The sequence below is a fragment of the Salmo salar genome, chromosome ssa06, assembly GCF_905237065.1.
Source record: "Salmo salar chromosome ssa06, Ssal_v3.1, whole genome shotgun sequence".
Taxonomy (NCBI): domain Eukaryota; kingdom Metazoa; phylum Chordata; class Actinopteri; order Salmoniformes; family Salmonidae; genus Salmo; species Salmo salar.
In genome coordinates this window covers 89764553-89782410 of record NC_059447.1, presented here as the reverse complement: position 1 = coordinate 89782410, position 17858 = coordinate 89764553, and the positions used below count along the sequence as shown (strand labels likewise).

The following is a 17858-nucleotide window of genomic DNA, read 5'->3' as shown; positions in this document are numbered from 1 at the left end:
GAGATAAGAACACTGTTTTGCATGGAGGAGTGAGAGGTAAACAAAATGATGAAACTGAAGCCGAAGCTATTTCTGTCTATGTAGAATTGGTTAGTTCGTGTGCCGTGCCATTATTTCATTTCAACAGATTTGAAGGGACGTTTTGAAATTTCCATTAAATGTAACACAAAAAAAAAAACTTCTCCCCAGTGTTGCCGTGTGCTAAGTGTGGAATGAACTACTTTTTACATATGGCACAATGTACCAATCCTATAGGGAATCTCTCCCTCGATCTGTCTGGGAAGAGAATGATGAATGATATATTAACCATTAGAATGCCTTACACTTCTCAACTCTCTCCAGCAGATAACACAGTAGGCTATACCTTACAACCGACTACCAGGTGAAAGTAGATTACAGTCCGAATTAAAACTCAAGTCTTGTCTTTTTATAAACCACAGCCTGTTTATACATCCAAAATGGCACCCTATGGGCTCTGGTCAAATGTAGTGCACTACATAAGGAATAGGGTGCCAAATGGGATCTGTGTCTGTTGAATCTAGCCCAACAAAATCTCTCTATCTGGAAGTGTGTTAATTATCAGGTCTGATTAAAAATGCTTGTGGAATGTCTGGATCAAGAGAAGAAGGTTGGGTTTAGAGGAGGGTTGGATTTAGAGGAGGGTTTATATGAGGGTTGGACTTAGAGGAGGGTTTACAGGAGGGTTGGTTTATAGGAGGGTTGGATTTAGAGGAGGGTTTAGAGGAGGGTTGGATTTAAAGGAGGGTTGGATTTAGAGGAGGGTTTATAGGATGGTTGGACTTAGAGGAGGGTTGGATTTAGAGGAGGGGGGTTTAGAGGAGGGTTGGATTTAGAGGAGGGTTTATAGGAGGGTTGGATTTAGAGGAGGGTTGGATTTAGAGGAGGGTTGGATTTAAAGGAGGGTTGGATTTAGAGGAGGGTTTAGAGGAGGGTTGGATTTAGAGGAGGGTTGGATTTAGAGGAGGGTTTAGAGGAGGGTTGGATTTAGAGGAGGGTTTAGAGGAGGGTTGGATTTAAAGGAGGGTTGGATTTAGAGGAGGGTTGCATTCAAAGAAGGGTTGGATTTAAAGGAGGGTTGGATTTAGAGGAGGGTTTAGAGGAGGGTTGGATTTAAACGAGGGTTGGATTTAGAGGAGGGTTTATAGGAGGGTTGGATTTAGAGGAGGGTTGGATTTAGAGGAGGGTTTATAGGAGGGTTGGATTTAGAGGAGGGTTGGATTTAGAGGAGGGTTGGATTTAAAGAAGGGTTGGATTTAAAGGAGGGTTTGATTTAGAGGAGGGTTTAGAGGAGGGTTGGATTTAAATGAGGGTTGGGTTTAGAGGAGGGTTGGAGTTAGAGGAGGGTTGGATTTAGAGGAGGGTTTAGAGGAGGGTTGGATTTAAAGGAGGGTTTAGAGGAGGGTTGGATTTAAAGGAGGGTTTAGAGGAGGGTTGGATTTAGAGGAGGGTTTAAAGGAGGGTTGGATTTAGAGGAGGGTTTAGAGGAGAGTTGGATTTAGAGGAGGGTTTAGAGGAGGGTTGGATTTAAAGGAGGGTTGGGGTTAGAGGAGGGTTGGTTTAGAGGAAGGTTGTCAAAGCTGTCATCGAGGCAAAGGGTGGCTACTTTGAAGAATCTCATTTATGTTACTACATGATTCCATATGTGTTATTTAATAGTTTTGATGTCTTCACTATTATTCTACAATGTAGAAAATAGTAAAAATAAAGAAAAACCCCTTGAATGAGTAAGTGTGTCCAAACTGTTGACTGGTACTGTGCATTTGCTGTATATTTATATAGATATATTTCTTAGACTCTGGGTTGATGTAACAGCAATGCAGCTAATTTAAGCGTTCTGTTCTGCTGAAGATTGAGGAAGAACTTTTAGACACACACACACACACACACACACACACACACACACACACACACACACACACACACACACACACACACACACACACACACACGCTGTCCTCGTTCCCTCGTCTCCTTGTAGTAACTCAGCACCATCCTTTCCAACCAGGACTATTGATTGTGATCAGATCATAATAAGCTGGATTCTGCTGAGAGCAACAAAACCTCGAGTTCCATCGAGTTCACATCCTGGTTCTAAATATGAAGGAAAAGGCTATATTCTCATTCTCTTAACGCACAAAATAAATCCCGGTACTTTAGAAAGATGGAGAAGATAGATGACCGTATCTTTATTTTGACTGTTTTGAAATGATTGTGTACCTCTCAATTCTGCCAGTTTTGTGCAAAAGGACTGTCTAAAAGAATGATCAAGATAGTGAGAATCTACAGTGACATGAAATTGACTCTGACTGTTTGAACTGTCCTTTCTGAGTGTGGACATTTATTGTCTCCTTTCCTCTGACCTCCAGGAGCGTCACCTGACCTCCAGCTGACCTTTGTCCTTATATTTCCTGTGTTCCTATAGGTTGCTGAGCAGGATGCCCTCTGACCTCCAGGAGTGTCACCTGACCTCCAGCTGTGGCTCTTACATCAAGACCGAGCCCTCCTCCCCTTCCTCCTCATTGGTTGACACCGTCAGTCACCACAGCCCCTCGGCCAATAGCGACGCCAGCAGCGGCTACGTCAACGTAAACAACCTCAACGGACGCTCGCACGTCCTCGACTCCCAGCCCATGTTCAACCCGGGCATGCTGGGAGGGGGCGGAGCCTGTCTCCGGCGCTATGACGACTGCGGAGTAGGCATGGCAGATGATTCACCAATCAAGTGCGAGTATATGTTGAATGCGATTCCGAAGAGGCTGTGTCTGGTGTGTGGGGATATAGCATCAGGTTACCACTATGGGGTCGCCTCCTGTGAGGCCTGCAAAGCCTTCTTCAAAAGGACCATCCAAGGTAGATTACCACTACCCTTCCTCTCTCACTCCCTTCTCACAGTCCCTATCAGTTGAGGCCCAATTGTTTCTATGTACTTTAACAGTTGAATGATTCTATGTGGTCCTATGTGTCTCATTTGAGAGTTGCCAGGGTCATGGGGGTACAGACCCACTGGACTGTAAGTTGCTTTGGATAAAAGTGTCTGCTAAATGTCACTTTATTTCTATTTTTTTTAGTCAGCAGACGCTCTAATCCAGAGCAACATACAAGTAAGTAAGACGACCTTACATCATTGCAAGTTTTACACCTTTCAACAACAACAAAAAATGTGTAAAGTGCAGAATCAGATATTGGATGACATTTGACCTACAACTACAGGCAACCAGGAAGTGATCTGAGAAGAGATGAGGAGATAACAGGGTGGCCTGTGTTACCTTACAGTGATGTCATCAGTAGTGGTAGGAAGAGTCATACCGTGTTACCTTACAGTGATGTCATCAGTAGTGGTAGGAGGAGTCATACCGTGTTACCTAACAGTGATGTCATCAGTAGTGGTAGGGAGAGTCATACCGTGTTACCTAACAGTGATGTCATCAGTAGTGGCATGGGGAGTCATACCGTGTTACCTAACAGTGATGTCATCAGTAGTGGTAGGAGGAGTCATACCATGTTACCTTACAGTGATGTCATCAGTAGTGGTAGGAAGAGTCATACCGTGTTACCTTACAGTGATGTCATCAGTAGTGGTAGGGAGAGTCATACCGTGTTACCTTACAGTGATGTCATCAGTAGTGGTAGGGGGAGTCATACCGTGTTACCTAACAGTGATGTCATCAGTAGTGGTAGGAGGAGTCATACCATGTTACCTTACAGTGATGTCATCAGTAGTGGTAGGAAGAGTCATACCGTGTTACCTTACAGTGATGTCATCAGTAGTGGCAGGGGAAGTCATACCGTGTTACCTAACAGTGATGTCATCAGTAGTGGTAGGAAGTGTCATACCGTGTTACCTAACAGTGATGTCATCAGTAGTGGTAGGGAGAGTCATACCGTGTTACCTTACAGTGATGTCATCAGTAGTGGTAGGGAGAGTCATACCGTGTTACCTAACAGTGATGTCATCAGTAGTGGCAGGGGGAGTCATACCGTGTTACCTAACAGTGATGTCATCAGTAGTGGTAGGAGGAGTCATACCGTGCTACCTTACAGTGATGTCATCAGTAGTGGTAGGAAGAGTCATACCGTGTTACCCTTACAGTGATGTCATCAGTAGTGGCAGCGGAAGTCATACCGTGTTACCTTACAGTGATGTCATCAGTAGTGGTAGGAAGGTCATACCGTGTTACCTTACAGTGATGTCATCAGTAGTGGTAGGGAGAGTCATACCGTGTTACCTAACAGTGATGTCATCAGTAGTGGTAGGAAGAGTCATACCGTGTTACCTTACAGTGATGTCATCAGTAGTGGTAGGGAGAGTCATACCGTGTTACCTAACAGTGATGTCATCAGTAGTGGTAGGGAGAGTCATACCGTGTTACCTAACAGTGATGTCATCAGTAGTGGCAGCGGGAGTCATACCGTGCTACCTAACAGTGATGTCATCAGTAGTGGTAGGAAGAGTCATACCGTGTTACCTTACAGTGATGTCATCAGTAGTGGCAGCGGGAGTCATACCGTGTTACCTTACAGTGATGTCATCAGTAGTGGTAGCGGGAGTCATACCGTGTTACCTTACAGTGATGTCATCAGTAGTGGCAGGGGAAGTCATACCGTGTTACCTTACAGTGATGTCATCAGTAGTGGCAGGGGGAGTCATACCGTGTTACCTTACAGTGATGTCATCAGTAGTGGTAGGAAGAGTCATACCGTGTTACCTAGCAGTGATGTCATCAGTAGTGGCAGCGGGAGTCATACCGTGTTACCTAACAGTGATGTCATCAGTAGTGGTAGGAAGAGTCATACCGTGTTACCTTACAGTGATGTCATCAGTAGTGGTAGGGAGAGTCATACCGTGTTACCTTACAGTGATGTCATCAGTAGTGGTAGGGGGAGTCATACCGTGTTATCTAACAGTGATGTCATCAGTAGTGGCAGCGGGAGTCATACCGTGTGGTGGTGATTACTAATGCTTACCCAGGGAATTAAGCCACCCACACTTGAAATCTGCTGGGTTGATGTTTACGTTAGCCTTCTGTGTGCGTGCGTATATTGTGTGTGTGTGTGTGTGTGTGTGTGAGACTGTGTGTGTGCTGCCCTGTTGGCATCGTGTCTGCCATGTCTGTAATGCCTCACAGTAATCTGTTCAACTGAGAAAATATCAGGGAATTGACGACTTACGAGTTGATCCGCACTTCGTGACTGTTACTGAGTAGAGGAAGTCCTGCAGCGTTCCTGACTGTTACTGAGTAGAGGAAGTCCTGCAGCGTTCCTGACTGTTACTGAGTAGAGGAAGTCCTGCAGCGTCCGTGACTGTTACTGAGTAGAGGAAGTCAAGGACAGAGACCATACAATTATAGACCTCTTGAGTCATGGGGACAGAGCCCATACAATTATAGACCTCTTGAGTCATGGGGACAGAGCCCACACAATTATAGACCTCTTGAGTCATGGGGACAGAGACCACACAATTCTAGACATTTTGAGTCAGGGGGACAGAGACCACACAATTATAGACATTTTGAGTCATGGGGACAGAGCCCACACAATTATAGACCTCTTGAGTCAGGGGGACAGAGCCCATACAATTATAGACCTCTTGAGTCAGGGGGACAGAGCCCACACAATTATAGACCTCTTGAGTCATGGGGACAGAGCCCACACAATTATAGACCTCTTGAGTCATGGGGACAGAGCCCACACAATTATAGACCTCTTGAGTCATGGGGACAGAGACCACACAATTATAGACCTCTTCAGTCATGGGGACAGAGACCACACAATTATAGACCTCTTGAGTCATGGGGACAGAGCCCATACAATTATAGACCTCTTGAGTCAGGGACAGAGCCCACACAATTATAGACCTCTTGAGTCATGGGGACAGAGACCACACAATTATAGACCTCTTGAGTCAGGGACAGAGCCCATACAATTATAGACCTCTTGAGTCATGGGGACAGAGACCATACAATTATAGACCTCTTGAGTCATGGGGACAGAGACCACACAATTATAGACCTCTTGAGTCATGGGGACAGAGACCATACAATTATAGACCTCTTGAGTCATGGGGACAGAGCCCATACAATTATAGACCTCTTGAGTCATGGGGACAGAGCCCATACAATTATAGACCTCTTGAGTAATGGGGACAGAGCCCATACAATTATAGACCTCTTGAGTCATGGGGACAGAGACCGCACAATTATAGACCCTTTGATTTGTGTACAGAGCCCACACCAGTCCTCCTCTCCTCTGTGTTTGAGTTGTCCTCCTCTCCTCTCTCGCCTCTCTGTTTGAGTTGTCCTCTCCTTTCTCTCTCCTCTCTGTTTGAGTTGTCCTCCTCTCTCTCTCTCTCCTCTCTATTTGAGTTGTCCTCTCCTCTCTCTCTCCTCTCTATTTGAGTTGTCCTCTCCTTTCTCTCTCCTCTCTGTTTGAGTTGTCCTCCTCTCTCTCTCTCTCCTCTCTATTTGAGTTGTCCTCTCCTCTCTCTCTCCTCTCTATTTGAGTTGTCCTCTCCTTTCTCTCTCCTCTCTGTTTGAGTTGTCCTCTCCTCTCTCTCTCTCTCTCTCTCTCTCTCTCTCTCCTCTCTGTTTGAGGTGTCCTCTCCTCTCTCTCTCCTCTCTGTTTGAGTTGTCCTCCTCTCCTCTCTCTCTCCTCTCTGTTTGAGGTGTCCTCTCTCCTCTCTCTCTCCTCTCTGTTTGAGTTGTCCTCTCCTTTCTCTCTCCTCTCTGTTTGAGTTGTCCTCTCCTTATTCTCTCCTCTCTGTTTGAGTTGTCCTCCTCTCCTCTCTCTCTCTCCTCTCTGTTTGAGTTGTCCTCCTCTCTCCCTCTTCTCTCTGTTTGAGTTGTCCTCTCCTTTCTCTCTCCACTCTGTTTGAGTTGTCCTCTCCTTTCTCTCTCCTCTCTGTTTGAGTTGTCCTCTCCTCTCTCTCTCTCTCTCTCCTCTCTGTTTGAGTTGTCCTCCTCTCCTCTCTCTCTCCTCTCTGTTTGAGTTGTCCTCTCTCTCTCCTCTCTCTCTCTCCTCTCTGTTTGAGTTGTCCTCCTCTCCTGTCTCTCTCTCCTCTCTGTTTGAGTTGTCCTCCTCTCCTCTCTCTCCTCTCTGTTTGAGTTGTCCTCCTCTCCTCTCTCTCTCTCCTCTCTGTTTGAGTTGTCCTCCTCTCCTCTCTCTCTCTCCTCTCTGTTTGAGTTGTCCTCCTCTCCTCTCTCTCTCTCCTCTCTGTTTGAGTTGTCCTCCTCTCCTCTCTCTCTCCTCTCTGTTTGAGTTGTCCTCCTCTCCTCTCTCTCTCTCCTCTCTGTTTGAGTTGTCCTCCTCTCCTCTCTCTCTCTCCTCTCTGTTTGAGTTGTCCTCCTCTCCTCTCTCTCTCCTCTCTGTTTGAGTTGTCCTCCTCTCCTCTCTCTCTCTCCTCTCTGTTTGAGTTGTCCTCCTCTCCTCTCTCTCTCTCCTCTCTGTTTGAGTTGTCCTCCTCTCCTCTCTCTCTCCTCTCTGTTTGAGTTGTCCTCCTCTCCTCTCTCTCTCTCCTCTCTGTTTGAGTTGTCCTCCTCTCCTCTCTCTCTCTCCTCTCTGTTTGAGTTGTCCTCCTCTCCTCTCTCTCTCTCCTCTCTGTTTGAGTTGTCCTCCTCTCCTCTCTCTCTCTCCTCTCTGTTTGAGTTGTCCTCCTCTCCTCTCTCTCTCTCCTCTCTGTTTGAGTTGTCCTCCTCTCCTCTCTCTCTCTCCTCTCTGTTTGAGTTGTTCATCGTCAGGCCCCCATTTTCCTTTCTTCTTCTCCTTCTCTTCTCCTTCCTGGAGGACAGATCTTAATGGAACTAATCTGTCCGTCATTGGTCACTCCGACACCACAGTCAATAACAATCAGCATTGTTCGGCCACTCTAGATGAAAGGGGGAGAGAGAGAGAGAGAGAGAGAGAGAAGGAGAGAGAGAGGGCGGGAGTGTGATGAGATAAGGAAAGAGAGGGGGAGAGAGAAAGAGCTAGAGAGAGAGAGAGAGAGAGAGAAAAGGGGACACTAGTTAAAATGAGAGGCCCTTCCTCCTAATGGAATGGTAATAAGGAGAGGGGTCCTGAGATGGAGTACAAGGAAAGGTCCAGCTAGTGGGGATGAGAGGGTGGATAATAGCATTGCATTATAATATATCAACATATAGAGGAAAATAAGAGAGGTTAAGGAAGGATAGAAGGAAAGAAGAGAGACGGAGAGAGAGGAACATCCTCTGAGGGGGAAAAAAGGTGGACAGGAGAACTGATCAACTAAGGGGCGTTATAACATTTAAAAACAACCTGATACAGTGAATTTTGATGTGTTGATGTTATTGGATGGACCGCATTCTCTTACTATAGTAGTTTGGTTACAGTTATGACATTATTATTACAGTTATGACATTATTATTACAGTTATGACATTATTGTTACAGTTATGACATTATTATGACAGTTAAGACATTATTATGACAGTTATGACATTATTGTTACAGTTATGACATTATTATTACAGTTATGACATTATTATTACAGTTAAGACATTATTATGACAGTTATGACATTATTATTACAGTTATGACATTATTATTACAGTTATGACATTGTTACAGTTATGACATTATTATTACAGTTATGACATTATTATGACAGTTATGACATTATTGTTACAGTTATGACATTATTGTTACAGTTATGACATTATTGTTACAGTTATGACATTATTATGACAGTTAAGACATTATTATTACAGTTATGACATTATTATTACAGTTATGACATTATTATTACAGTTATGACATTATTATTACAGTTATGACATTATTATGACAGTTATGACATTGTTATTACAGTTATGACATTATTATGACAGTTATGACATTGTTACAGTTAAGACATTATGATGACAGTTATGACATTATTATTACAGTTATGACATTATTATTACAGTCATGACATTATTATTACAGTTATGACATTATTATTACAGTCATGACATTATTATGACAGTTATGACATTATTATGACAGTTAAGACATTATTATGACAGTTATGACATTATTATTACAGTTATGACATTATTATTACAGTTATGACATTGTTACAGTTAAGACATTGTTACAGTTAAGACATTATTATTACAGTTATGACATTATGATGACAGTTATGACATTATTATGACAGTTATGACATTGCATCACATTTCAGTGACTACAAATGAGTTCTAAACTGTATAAACAATACCCTTCATAAATATGAATTACATTAGATCAAAGTCTAAAAGTGTTGATTAGTTGAATCTGGTGTGTTAGAGCTGGGCTGGGACAAAAACATGCAGTCACTCATTTTCCCAGGACTGGAATTGAGAAACACTAAACTAACTCTAAACCACTTTGCTAACCCCAAACGCTATGGCATTAAAGGTTCTGCCAACATCCTGGCATCGCGCCACAGCCCCCCACACACTGTTCATATGACCCCACTGGCACTATGATATGATCCTGATGAATGTTGGCACTTTCTCCTCCACCAACTGGGAGGCACCAACAGACCTGCCACACATACTGTACAAACACACACACCCACACGCACACACACACACACACACACACACACACACACACACACACACACACACACACACACACACACACACACACACACACACACACACACACACACACACACACACACACACACACACACACACACCACCTGGATGGCTGTTTTTAGCTGTCATTAACACATCTTTAGTGTTACAGAATGGCATTTTAAAAACATTTAATCAAAGGACTATCCTGGACTTTTTTTGTTGTTGTCATTGACTGTTTCTGGCTGAGTTTAGAGGTCATGCCAGACTTTTCCACGGAGTACATATTCATCATTCAACTGGAACGCTCAATGCAAGAACACAACAAGCCTCATCCTTCTGTTACCAGGGATACGTCTGGTGTCCTGGATGTTTAGGGAGGATTATAATGCAGTGGAATTATTCTCCAATGTGAGCCAAGAAACTGCAGAGAGAGACGGACTTTGAATAATTTATCTAGCGGTTTCACAACATGATACGATACAGACAAGACCTTTAGATTGGCAACAATAACAACAGAACAGGGTCTGGGTCAGATCTGGTCTGGGTCAGATCTGATCTGTATCTGGGTCTGGTCTGGGTTTGGGTCTGGGTCTGCTCTGGGTCTGGGTCAGATCAGGGTCTGGGTCTGGGTCTAATCTGGTCTGGGTCAGATCTGGTCTGTATCTGGGTCTGGTCTGGGTTTGGGTCTGGTCCGGATCTGGTCTGGATCTGGTCTGGGTCTGATCTGGGTCTGATCTGGGTCTGATCTGGGCCTGGGTCTGGGTCAGGTTTGGGTCTGGGTCAGGTCTGGTCTGTGTCTGTGTCTGGTCTGGGTTCGGGCAGTGGGAAAAAAATTATTGAAAGTGCCTACCTGGTAGTGGGTCCATCTCCATTTTCAAGCCACTGTGCTGTGGAGGGAGTAAAGCTTTCAGTTTTAGTATACCTGGAGTGCCAGGTGAGGGGTTTGTTTTAGTATACCTGGAGTGCCAGGTGAGAGGGGTTTGTTTTAGTATACCTGGAGTGCCAGGTGAGAGGGGTTTGTTTTAGTATACCTGGTGTGCCAGGTGAGAGGGGTTTGTTTTAGTATACCTGGAGTGCCAGGTGAGAGGGGTTTGTTTTAGTATACCTGGAGTGCCAGGTGAGGGGTTTGTTTTAGTATACCTGGAGTGCCAGGTGAGGGGTTTGTTTTAGTATACCTGGAGTGCCAGGTGAGGGGTTTGTTTTAGTATACCTGGAGTGCCAGGTGAGAGGGGTTTGTTTTAGTATACCTGGAGTGCCAGGTGAGAGGGGTTTGTTTTAGTATACCTGGAGTGCCAGGTGAGGGGTTTGTTTTAGTATACCTGGAGTGCCAGGTGAGGGGTTTGTTTTAGTATACCTGGAGTGCCAGGTGGGAGGGGTTTGTTTTAGTATACCTGGAGTGCCAGGTGAGAGGGGTTTGTTTTAGTATACCTGGAGTGCCAGGTGAGAGGGGTTTGTTTTAGTATACCTGGAGTGCCAGGTGAGAGGGGTTTGTTTTAGTATACCTGGAGTGCCAGGTGAGAGGGGTTTGTTTTAGTATACCTGGAGTGCCAGGTGAGAGGGGTTTGTTTTAGTATACCTGGAGTGCCAGGTGAGAGGGGTTTGTTTTAGTATAGCTGGAGTGCCAGGTGAGAGGGGTTTGTTTTAGTATACCTGGAGTGCCAGGTGAGGGGTTTGTTTTAGTATACCTGGAGTGCCAGGTGAGAGGGGTTTGTTTTAGTATACCTGGAGTGCCAGGTGAGGGGTTTGTTTTAGTATACCTGGAGTGCCAGGTAGAGGGGTTTGTTTTAGTATACCTGGAGTGCCAGGTGAGAGGGGTTTGTTTTAGTATACCTGGAGTGCCAGGTGTGAGGGGTTTGTTTTAGTATACCTGGAGTGCCAGGTGAGAGGGGTTTGTTTTAGTATACCTGGAGTGCCAGGTGAGAGGGGTTTGTTTTAGTATACCTGGAGTGCCAGGTGAGAGGGGTTTGTTTTAGTATACCTGGAGTGCCAGGTGAGGGGTTTGTTTTAGTATACCTGGAGTGCCAGGTGAGGGGTTTGTTTTAGTATACCTGGAGTGCCAGGTGGGAGGGGTTTGTTTTAGTATACCTGGAGTGCCAGGTGAGAGGGGTTTGTTTTAGTATACCTGGAGTGCCAGGTGAGAGGGGTTTATTTTAGTATACCTGGAGTGCCAGGTGAGAGGGGTTTGCACTAATGAAACTGTTCTATATGGATTGCAACAGAAAACAGAATGAAACACAGCTACAGTATATGAAATGATCTCAAATAGTACTTGAACCCGGGTATGGGAGGGGTAGAAGAAGACGTAGTGGAAAGTCTGCTCCTCTGCATTAATGAAGCTCATTTATCTGAAAATCGAAGTGGAGGAAGGACAAAAGGATGGAAGAGGGCAGGATGGAGGGATGGAGGGGGGATGGAGGGATGGAGGGATGGAGGGGGATGGAAGGATGGAGGGATGGAGGGGGTATGGAGGGATGGAGGGGGATGGGGGTGGGGGGGTGGAGGGGGGATGGAGGGATGGAGGGGGGATGGAGGGAGGGATGGAGGGGTGGAGGGATGGAAGGGGGATGGGGGATGGAGGGGGGACGGAGGGATGGAGGAATGATGGTGATGGAGGGATGGAGGGGGTGGGGGGTGGGGGGGTGGAGGGATGGAGGGGGGATGGAGGGATGGAGGGGGATGGAGGGGGGATGGGGGATGGAGGGATGGAGAGATGGAGGGATGGAAGGGGGATGGAGGGATGGAGGGATGGAGGGATGGAGGGGGATGGAGGAATGATGGAGGAATGATGGAGGAATGATGGTGATAGATGGATGGAGGGGGGTGGAGGGATGGAGGGGGGACAGAGGGATGGAGGAATGATGGAGGGATGGAGGGGGGATAGGGGATATGGGGGAGGGATGGAGGACAAGGGATGGAGGGTGGAGGGGGGGAAGAGGGAGAATGATGGAGGGATGGAGGGGGATGGGGGAGATGGAGGGATGGAGCGATGGAGGGGGGATAGGGGAGATGGGGGGTGGAGGGGGGAAGGAGGGATGGAGGGGGGATGGGGGGATGGAGGAATGGAGCGATGGAGGGGGGATAGGGGGGAAGGAGGGTTGGAGGAGCTTTTTACGTGTCCCATACCCTCTTCTCTCCTTCAGGAGTTTGTCATTTTAGGTCACCTTGGTACATGGGTGTGCGTGTGTTTGTGTGCGTGTTTGAATGTGTTTATGTGTGTCAGTACCTTGCTGGTCAGAAAATGTTAAGGAGATGTGGTCGAGGAGGAGAGAAAGGAAGGCTAAAGTCAATAATGTAGAGACAGGAAGGTTCTAGTCAATAATGTAGAGAAAGGAAGGTTCTAGTCAATAATGTAGAGAAAGGAAGGTTCTAGTCAGTAATGTAGAGAAAGGAAGGTTCTAGTCAATAATGTAGAGAAAGGAAGGTTCTAGTCAATAATGTAGAGAAAGGAAGGTTCTAGTCAATAATGTAGAGAAAGGAAGGTTCTAGTCAATAATGTAGAGACAGGAAGGTTCTAGTCAATAATGTAGAGACAGGAAGGTTCTAGTCAATAATGTAGAGAAAGGGGTTGAGGATGGAATTATGAGAGACTAATGCAGCGGGATATGAGAGACTAATGCAGCAGGATATGAGAGACTAATGCAGCGGGATATGAGAGACTAATGCAGCAGGATATGAGAGACTAATGCAGCAGGATAAGAGAGACTAATGCAGCAGGATATGAGAGACTAATGCAGCAGGATATGAGAGACTAATGCAGCAGGATGTGAGACTGATGCAGCAGGATATGAGAGACTGATGCAGCAGGATATGAGAGACTAATGCAGCAGGATATGAGAGACTGATGCAGCAGGATATGAGAGACTAATGCAGCAGGATATGAGAGACTAATGCAGCAGGATATGAGAGACTGATGCAGCAAGATAAGAGAGACTAATGCAGCAGGATATGAGAGACTAATGCAGCAGGATATGAGAGACTGATGCAGCAGGATATGAGAGACTGATGCATCAGGATATGAGAGACTAATGCAGCAGGATATGAGAGACTGATGCAGCAGGATATGAGAGACTGATGCAGCAGGATAAGAGAGACTAATGCAGCAGGATAAGAGAGACTGATGCAGCAGGATATGAGAGACTAATGCAGCAGGATAAGAGAGACTGATGCAGCAGGATAAGAGAGACTGATGCAGCAGGATATGAGAGACTGATGCAGCAGGATAAGAGAGACTGATGCAGCAGGATAAGAGAGACTGATGCAGCAGGATATGAGAGACTGATGCAGCAGGATATGAGAGACTGATGCAGCAGGATATGAGAGACTAAGGCAGCAGGATATGAGAGACTAATGCAGCAGGATATGAGAGACTGATGCAGCAGGATATGAGAGACTGATGCTGCAGGATATGAGAGACTAATGCAGCAGGATATGAGAGACTGTTGCAGCAGGATATGAGGGGATTAAATAAATAGTTTAGAAGAACAGAATGATCTCCGAGTGTTATCCATGGTCTCCTCTACCCTCTCCTTCTTCCCCAGGGAACATAGAGTACAGCTGTCCGGCAACAAACGAGTGTGAGATCACCAAGAGGAGACGCAAATCCTGCCAGGCCTGTCGTTTTATGAAGTGTCTCAAAGTAGGCATGCTCAAAGAGGGTGAGTCCACATCCCATTTGTCTCTGTCTCTCTCTGTCTCTCTCTGTCTCTCTCTGTCTCTCTCTGTCTCTTTCTGTCTCTGTCTCTCTTTGTCTCTCTCTCTGTGTCTCTCTCTGTCTCTGTCTCTGTCTCTCTCAATTCAATGGGGTTTTATCGGCATGGGAAATGTGTTGACATTGCCAAAGAAAGTGAAATAAACAATAAACAAAATTGAGAAGACACTCTCTCTCTCTGTCTGTTCTCTCTCTCTCTCTCTGTCTGTTCTCTCTCTATCTCTGCTCTCTCCCAGCTTATTGATCCACTAAATGCTTTCCGAACATCCCGAGTCACTTCCTGCTTGTGTTGTTGCTCCTGCAGTGAAGGGCCAATGGAAATACAGGGGGGAAATCTAGTCAATAGATTTTTTTTAGGTGGCAGGGTAGCCTAGTCCTTTCCTGTTCCAGTTTCCCTGGAAGTGTTATGGGTTTACACAAAGTTGACCGGTAAAAGTATGTGGACATGCGGCACTTGTGACTGTAATTCGACTCAACACAATTTTTCAATACTACTGTCATACAGTATATGGCTTAAAATGAAAAGCTAATTTGGGTAGTTTATTTTCAATTTCTCTGTAACACTCAGTTGTGTGAAGAACAAATCCTGGTTGTGTCTCAATTTGGCACCCTATGGTACCAAATGGCTGAATAGGGCTTCATAAGGCTCCATATGGCTCCTTAGGGCTTCATAGGACTCCAAAGGGCTCAATAGGGCTTCATAGGGCTTCATAGGGCTCCATAGGGCTTCATAGGGCTCCATAGGGCTTCATATGGCTCCATAGGACTTCATATGTCTCCATAAATCAAAATCAAAATCAAATCAAAGGGCTCCATAGGACTTCATATGGCTCCATAGGACTTCATAGGGCTCCATAGGGATTCATAGGGCTCCATAGGGATTCATAGGGCTCCATAGGGCTTCATAGGGCTCCACACGGTCTAAAGTAGTGCACTATTTAGGGAACAGGCTGCCATTTCAGGTACCGCCCCCTAACAATAACCCACATCACAGCCCCCTAACAATAACCCACATCACAGCCCCCTAACAATAACCCACATCACAGCCCACTAACAATAAACCACATCACAGCCCCCTAACAATAACCCACATCACAGCCCCCTAACAATAACCCACATCACAGCCCCCTAACAATAACCCACATCACAGCCCCCTAACAATAACACACATCACAGCCCCCTAACAATAACCCACATCACAAGCCCCCTAACAATAACCCACATCACAGCCCCCTAACAATAACCCACATCACAGCCCCCTAACAATAACCCACATCACAGCCCCTAACAATAACCCACATCACAGCCCCCTAACAACCCACATCACAGCCCACTAACAATAACCCACATCACAGCCCACTAACAATAACCCACATCACAGCCCACTAACAATAACCCACATCACAGCCCACTAACAATAACCCACATCACAGCCCACTAACAATAACCCACATCACAGCCCCCTAACAATAACCCACATCACAGCCCCCTAACAATAACCCACATCACAGCCCCCTAACAATAACCCACATCACAGCCCCCTAACAATAACCCACATCACAGCCCCCTAACAATAACCCACATCACAGCCCACTAACAATAACCCACATCACAGCCCACTAACAATAACCCACATCACAGCCCCCCTAACAATAACCCACATCACAGCCCCCTAACAATAACCCACATCACAGCCCACTAACAATAACCCACATCACAGCCCCCTAACAATAACCCACATCACAGCCCACTAACAATAACCCACATCACAGCCCACTAACAATAACCCACATCACAGCCCCTTAACAATAACCCACATCACAGCCCCCTAACAATAACCCACATCACAACCCACATCACAGCCCCCTAACAATAACCCACATCACAGCCCACTAACAATAACCCACATCACAGCCCACTAACAATAACCCACATCACAGCCCCCTAACAATAACCCACATCACAGCCCCTAACAATAACCCACATCACAGCCCCCTAACAATAACCCACATCACAGCCCCTAACAATAACCCACATCACAGCCCCATAACAATAACCCACATCACAGCCCCCTAACAATAACCCACATCACAGCCCACTAACAATAACCCACATCACAGCCCACTAACAATAACCCACATCACAGCCCACTAACAATAACCCACATCACAGCCCCCTAACAATAACCCACATCACAGCCCCCTAACAATAACCCACATCACAGCCCACTAACAATAACCCACATCACAGCCCACTAACAATAACCCACATCACAGCCCACTAACAATAACCCACATCACAGCCCACTAACAATAACCCACATCACAGCCCACTAACAATAACCCACATCACAGTCATTGTAAATATACACCAGCATGAACACTTTCCAGTTCCACATGTCATGGCACCAGCCAACCAGCTGACAGACAGACAGAAAGACAGTTAAATACTGTCTAGTTATGTGGAGCCAGATCATGTGTCAGGTTCTTGCTAGCCCTCCATCAGTAAGACTATAACCCACCTTTAACAACATAGCTGTTTATCCATCAGTAGGCATATAACCCACCTTTAACAACATAGCTGTTTATCCATCAGTAGGCATATAACCCACCTTTAACAACATAGCTGTGTGTCCATCAGTAAGCCTATAACCCACCTTTAACAACATAGCTGTTTATCCATCAGTAGGCATATAACCCACCTTTAACAACATAGCTGTGTGTCCATCAGTAGGCATATAACCCACCTTTAACAACATAGCTGTTTATCCATCAGTAGGCATATAACCCACCTTTAACAACATAGCTGTGTATCCATCAGTAGGCCTATAACCCACCTTTAACAACATAGCTGTTTATCCATCAGTAGGCATATAACCCACCTTTAACAACATAGCTGTGTGTCCATCAGTAAGCCTATAACCCACCTTTAACAACATAGCTGTTTATCCATCAGTAAGCCTATAACCCACCTTTAACAACATAGCTGTTTATCCATCAGTAGGCATATAACCCACCTTTAACAACATAGCTGTTTATCCATCAGTAGGCATATAACCCACCTTTAACAACATAGCTGTTTATCCATCAGTAGGCATATAACCCACCTTTAACAACATAGCTGTGTGTCCATCAGTAAGCCTGTAACCCACCTTTAACAACATAGCTGTGTGTCCATCAGTAGGCATATAACACACCTTTAACAACATAGCTGTTTATCCATCAGTAGGCATATAACCCACCTTTAACAACATAGCTGTTTATCCATCAGTAGGCATATAACCCACCTTTAACAACATAGCTGTGTGTCCATCAGTAGGCATATAACCCACCTTTAACAACATAGCTGTTTATCCATCAGTAAGACTATAACCCACCTTTAACAACATAGCTGTTTATCCATCAGTAGGCATATAACCCACCTTTAACAACATAGCTGTTTATCCATCAGTAAGACTATAACCCACCTTTAACAACATAGCTGTTTATCCATCAGTAAGCCTATAACCCACCTTTAACAACATAGCTGTGTGTCCATCAGTAAGCCTATAACCCACCTTTAACAACATAG

The 17858-nt window shown here is 45.4% G+C and overlaps 1 protein-coding gene across 1 annotated transcript in view; it reads left to right on the top strand.

The window, feature by feature from the left end:
* Positions 1-2439: 2439 nt before the first annotated feature.
* LOC106608285 (steroid hormone receptor ERR2-like) overlaps positions 2440-17858 on the top strand; it is a 58090-nt gene continuing 42671 nt past the window's right edge. Inside the window, exons 1-2 of the mRNA XM_045721158.1 lie at positions 2440-2871; positions 14119-14235. Coding sequence (XP_045577114.1) covers positions 2457-2871; positions 14119-14235 — 532 coding nt within the window. The 5' untranslated portion in view covers positions 2440-2456. The remainder of the gene's footprint in view (positions 2872-14118; positions 14236-17858) is intronic.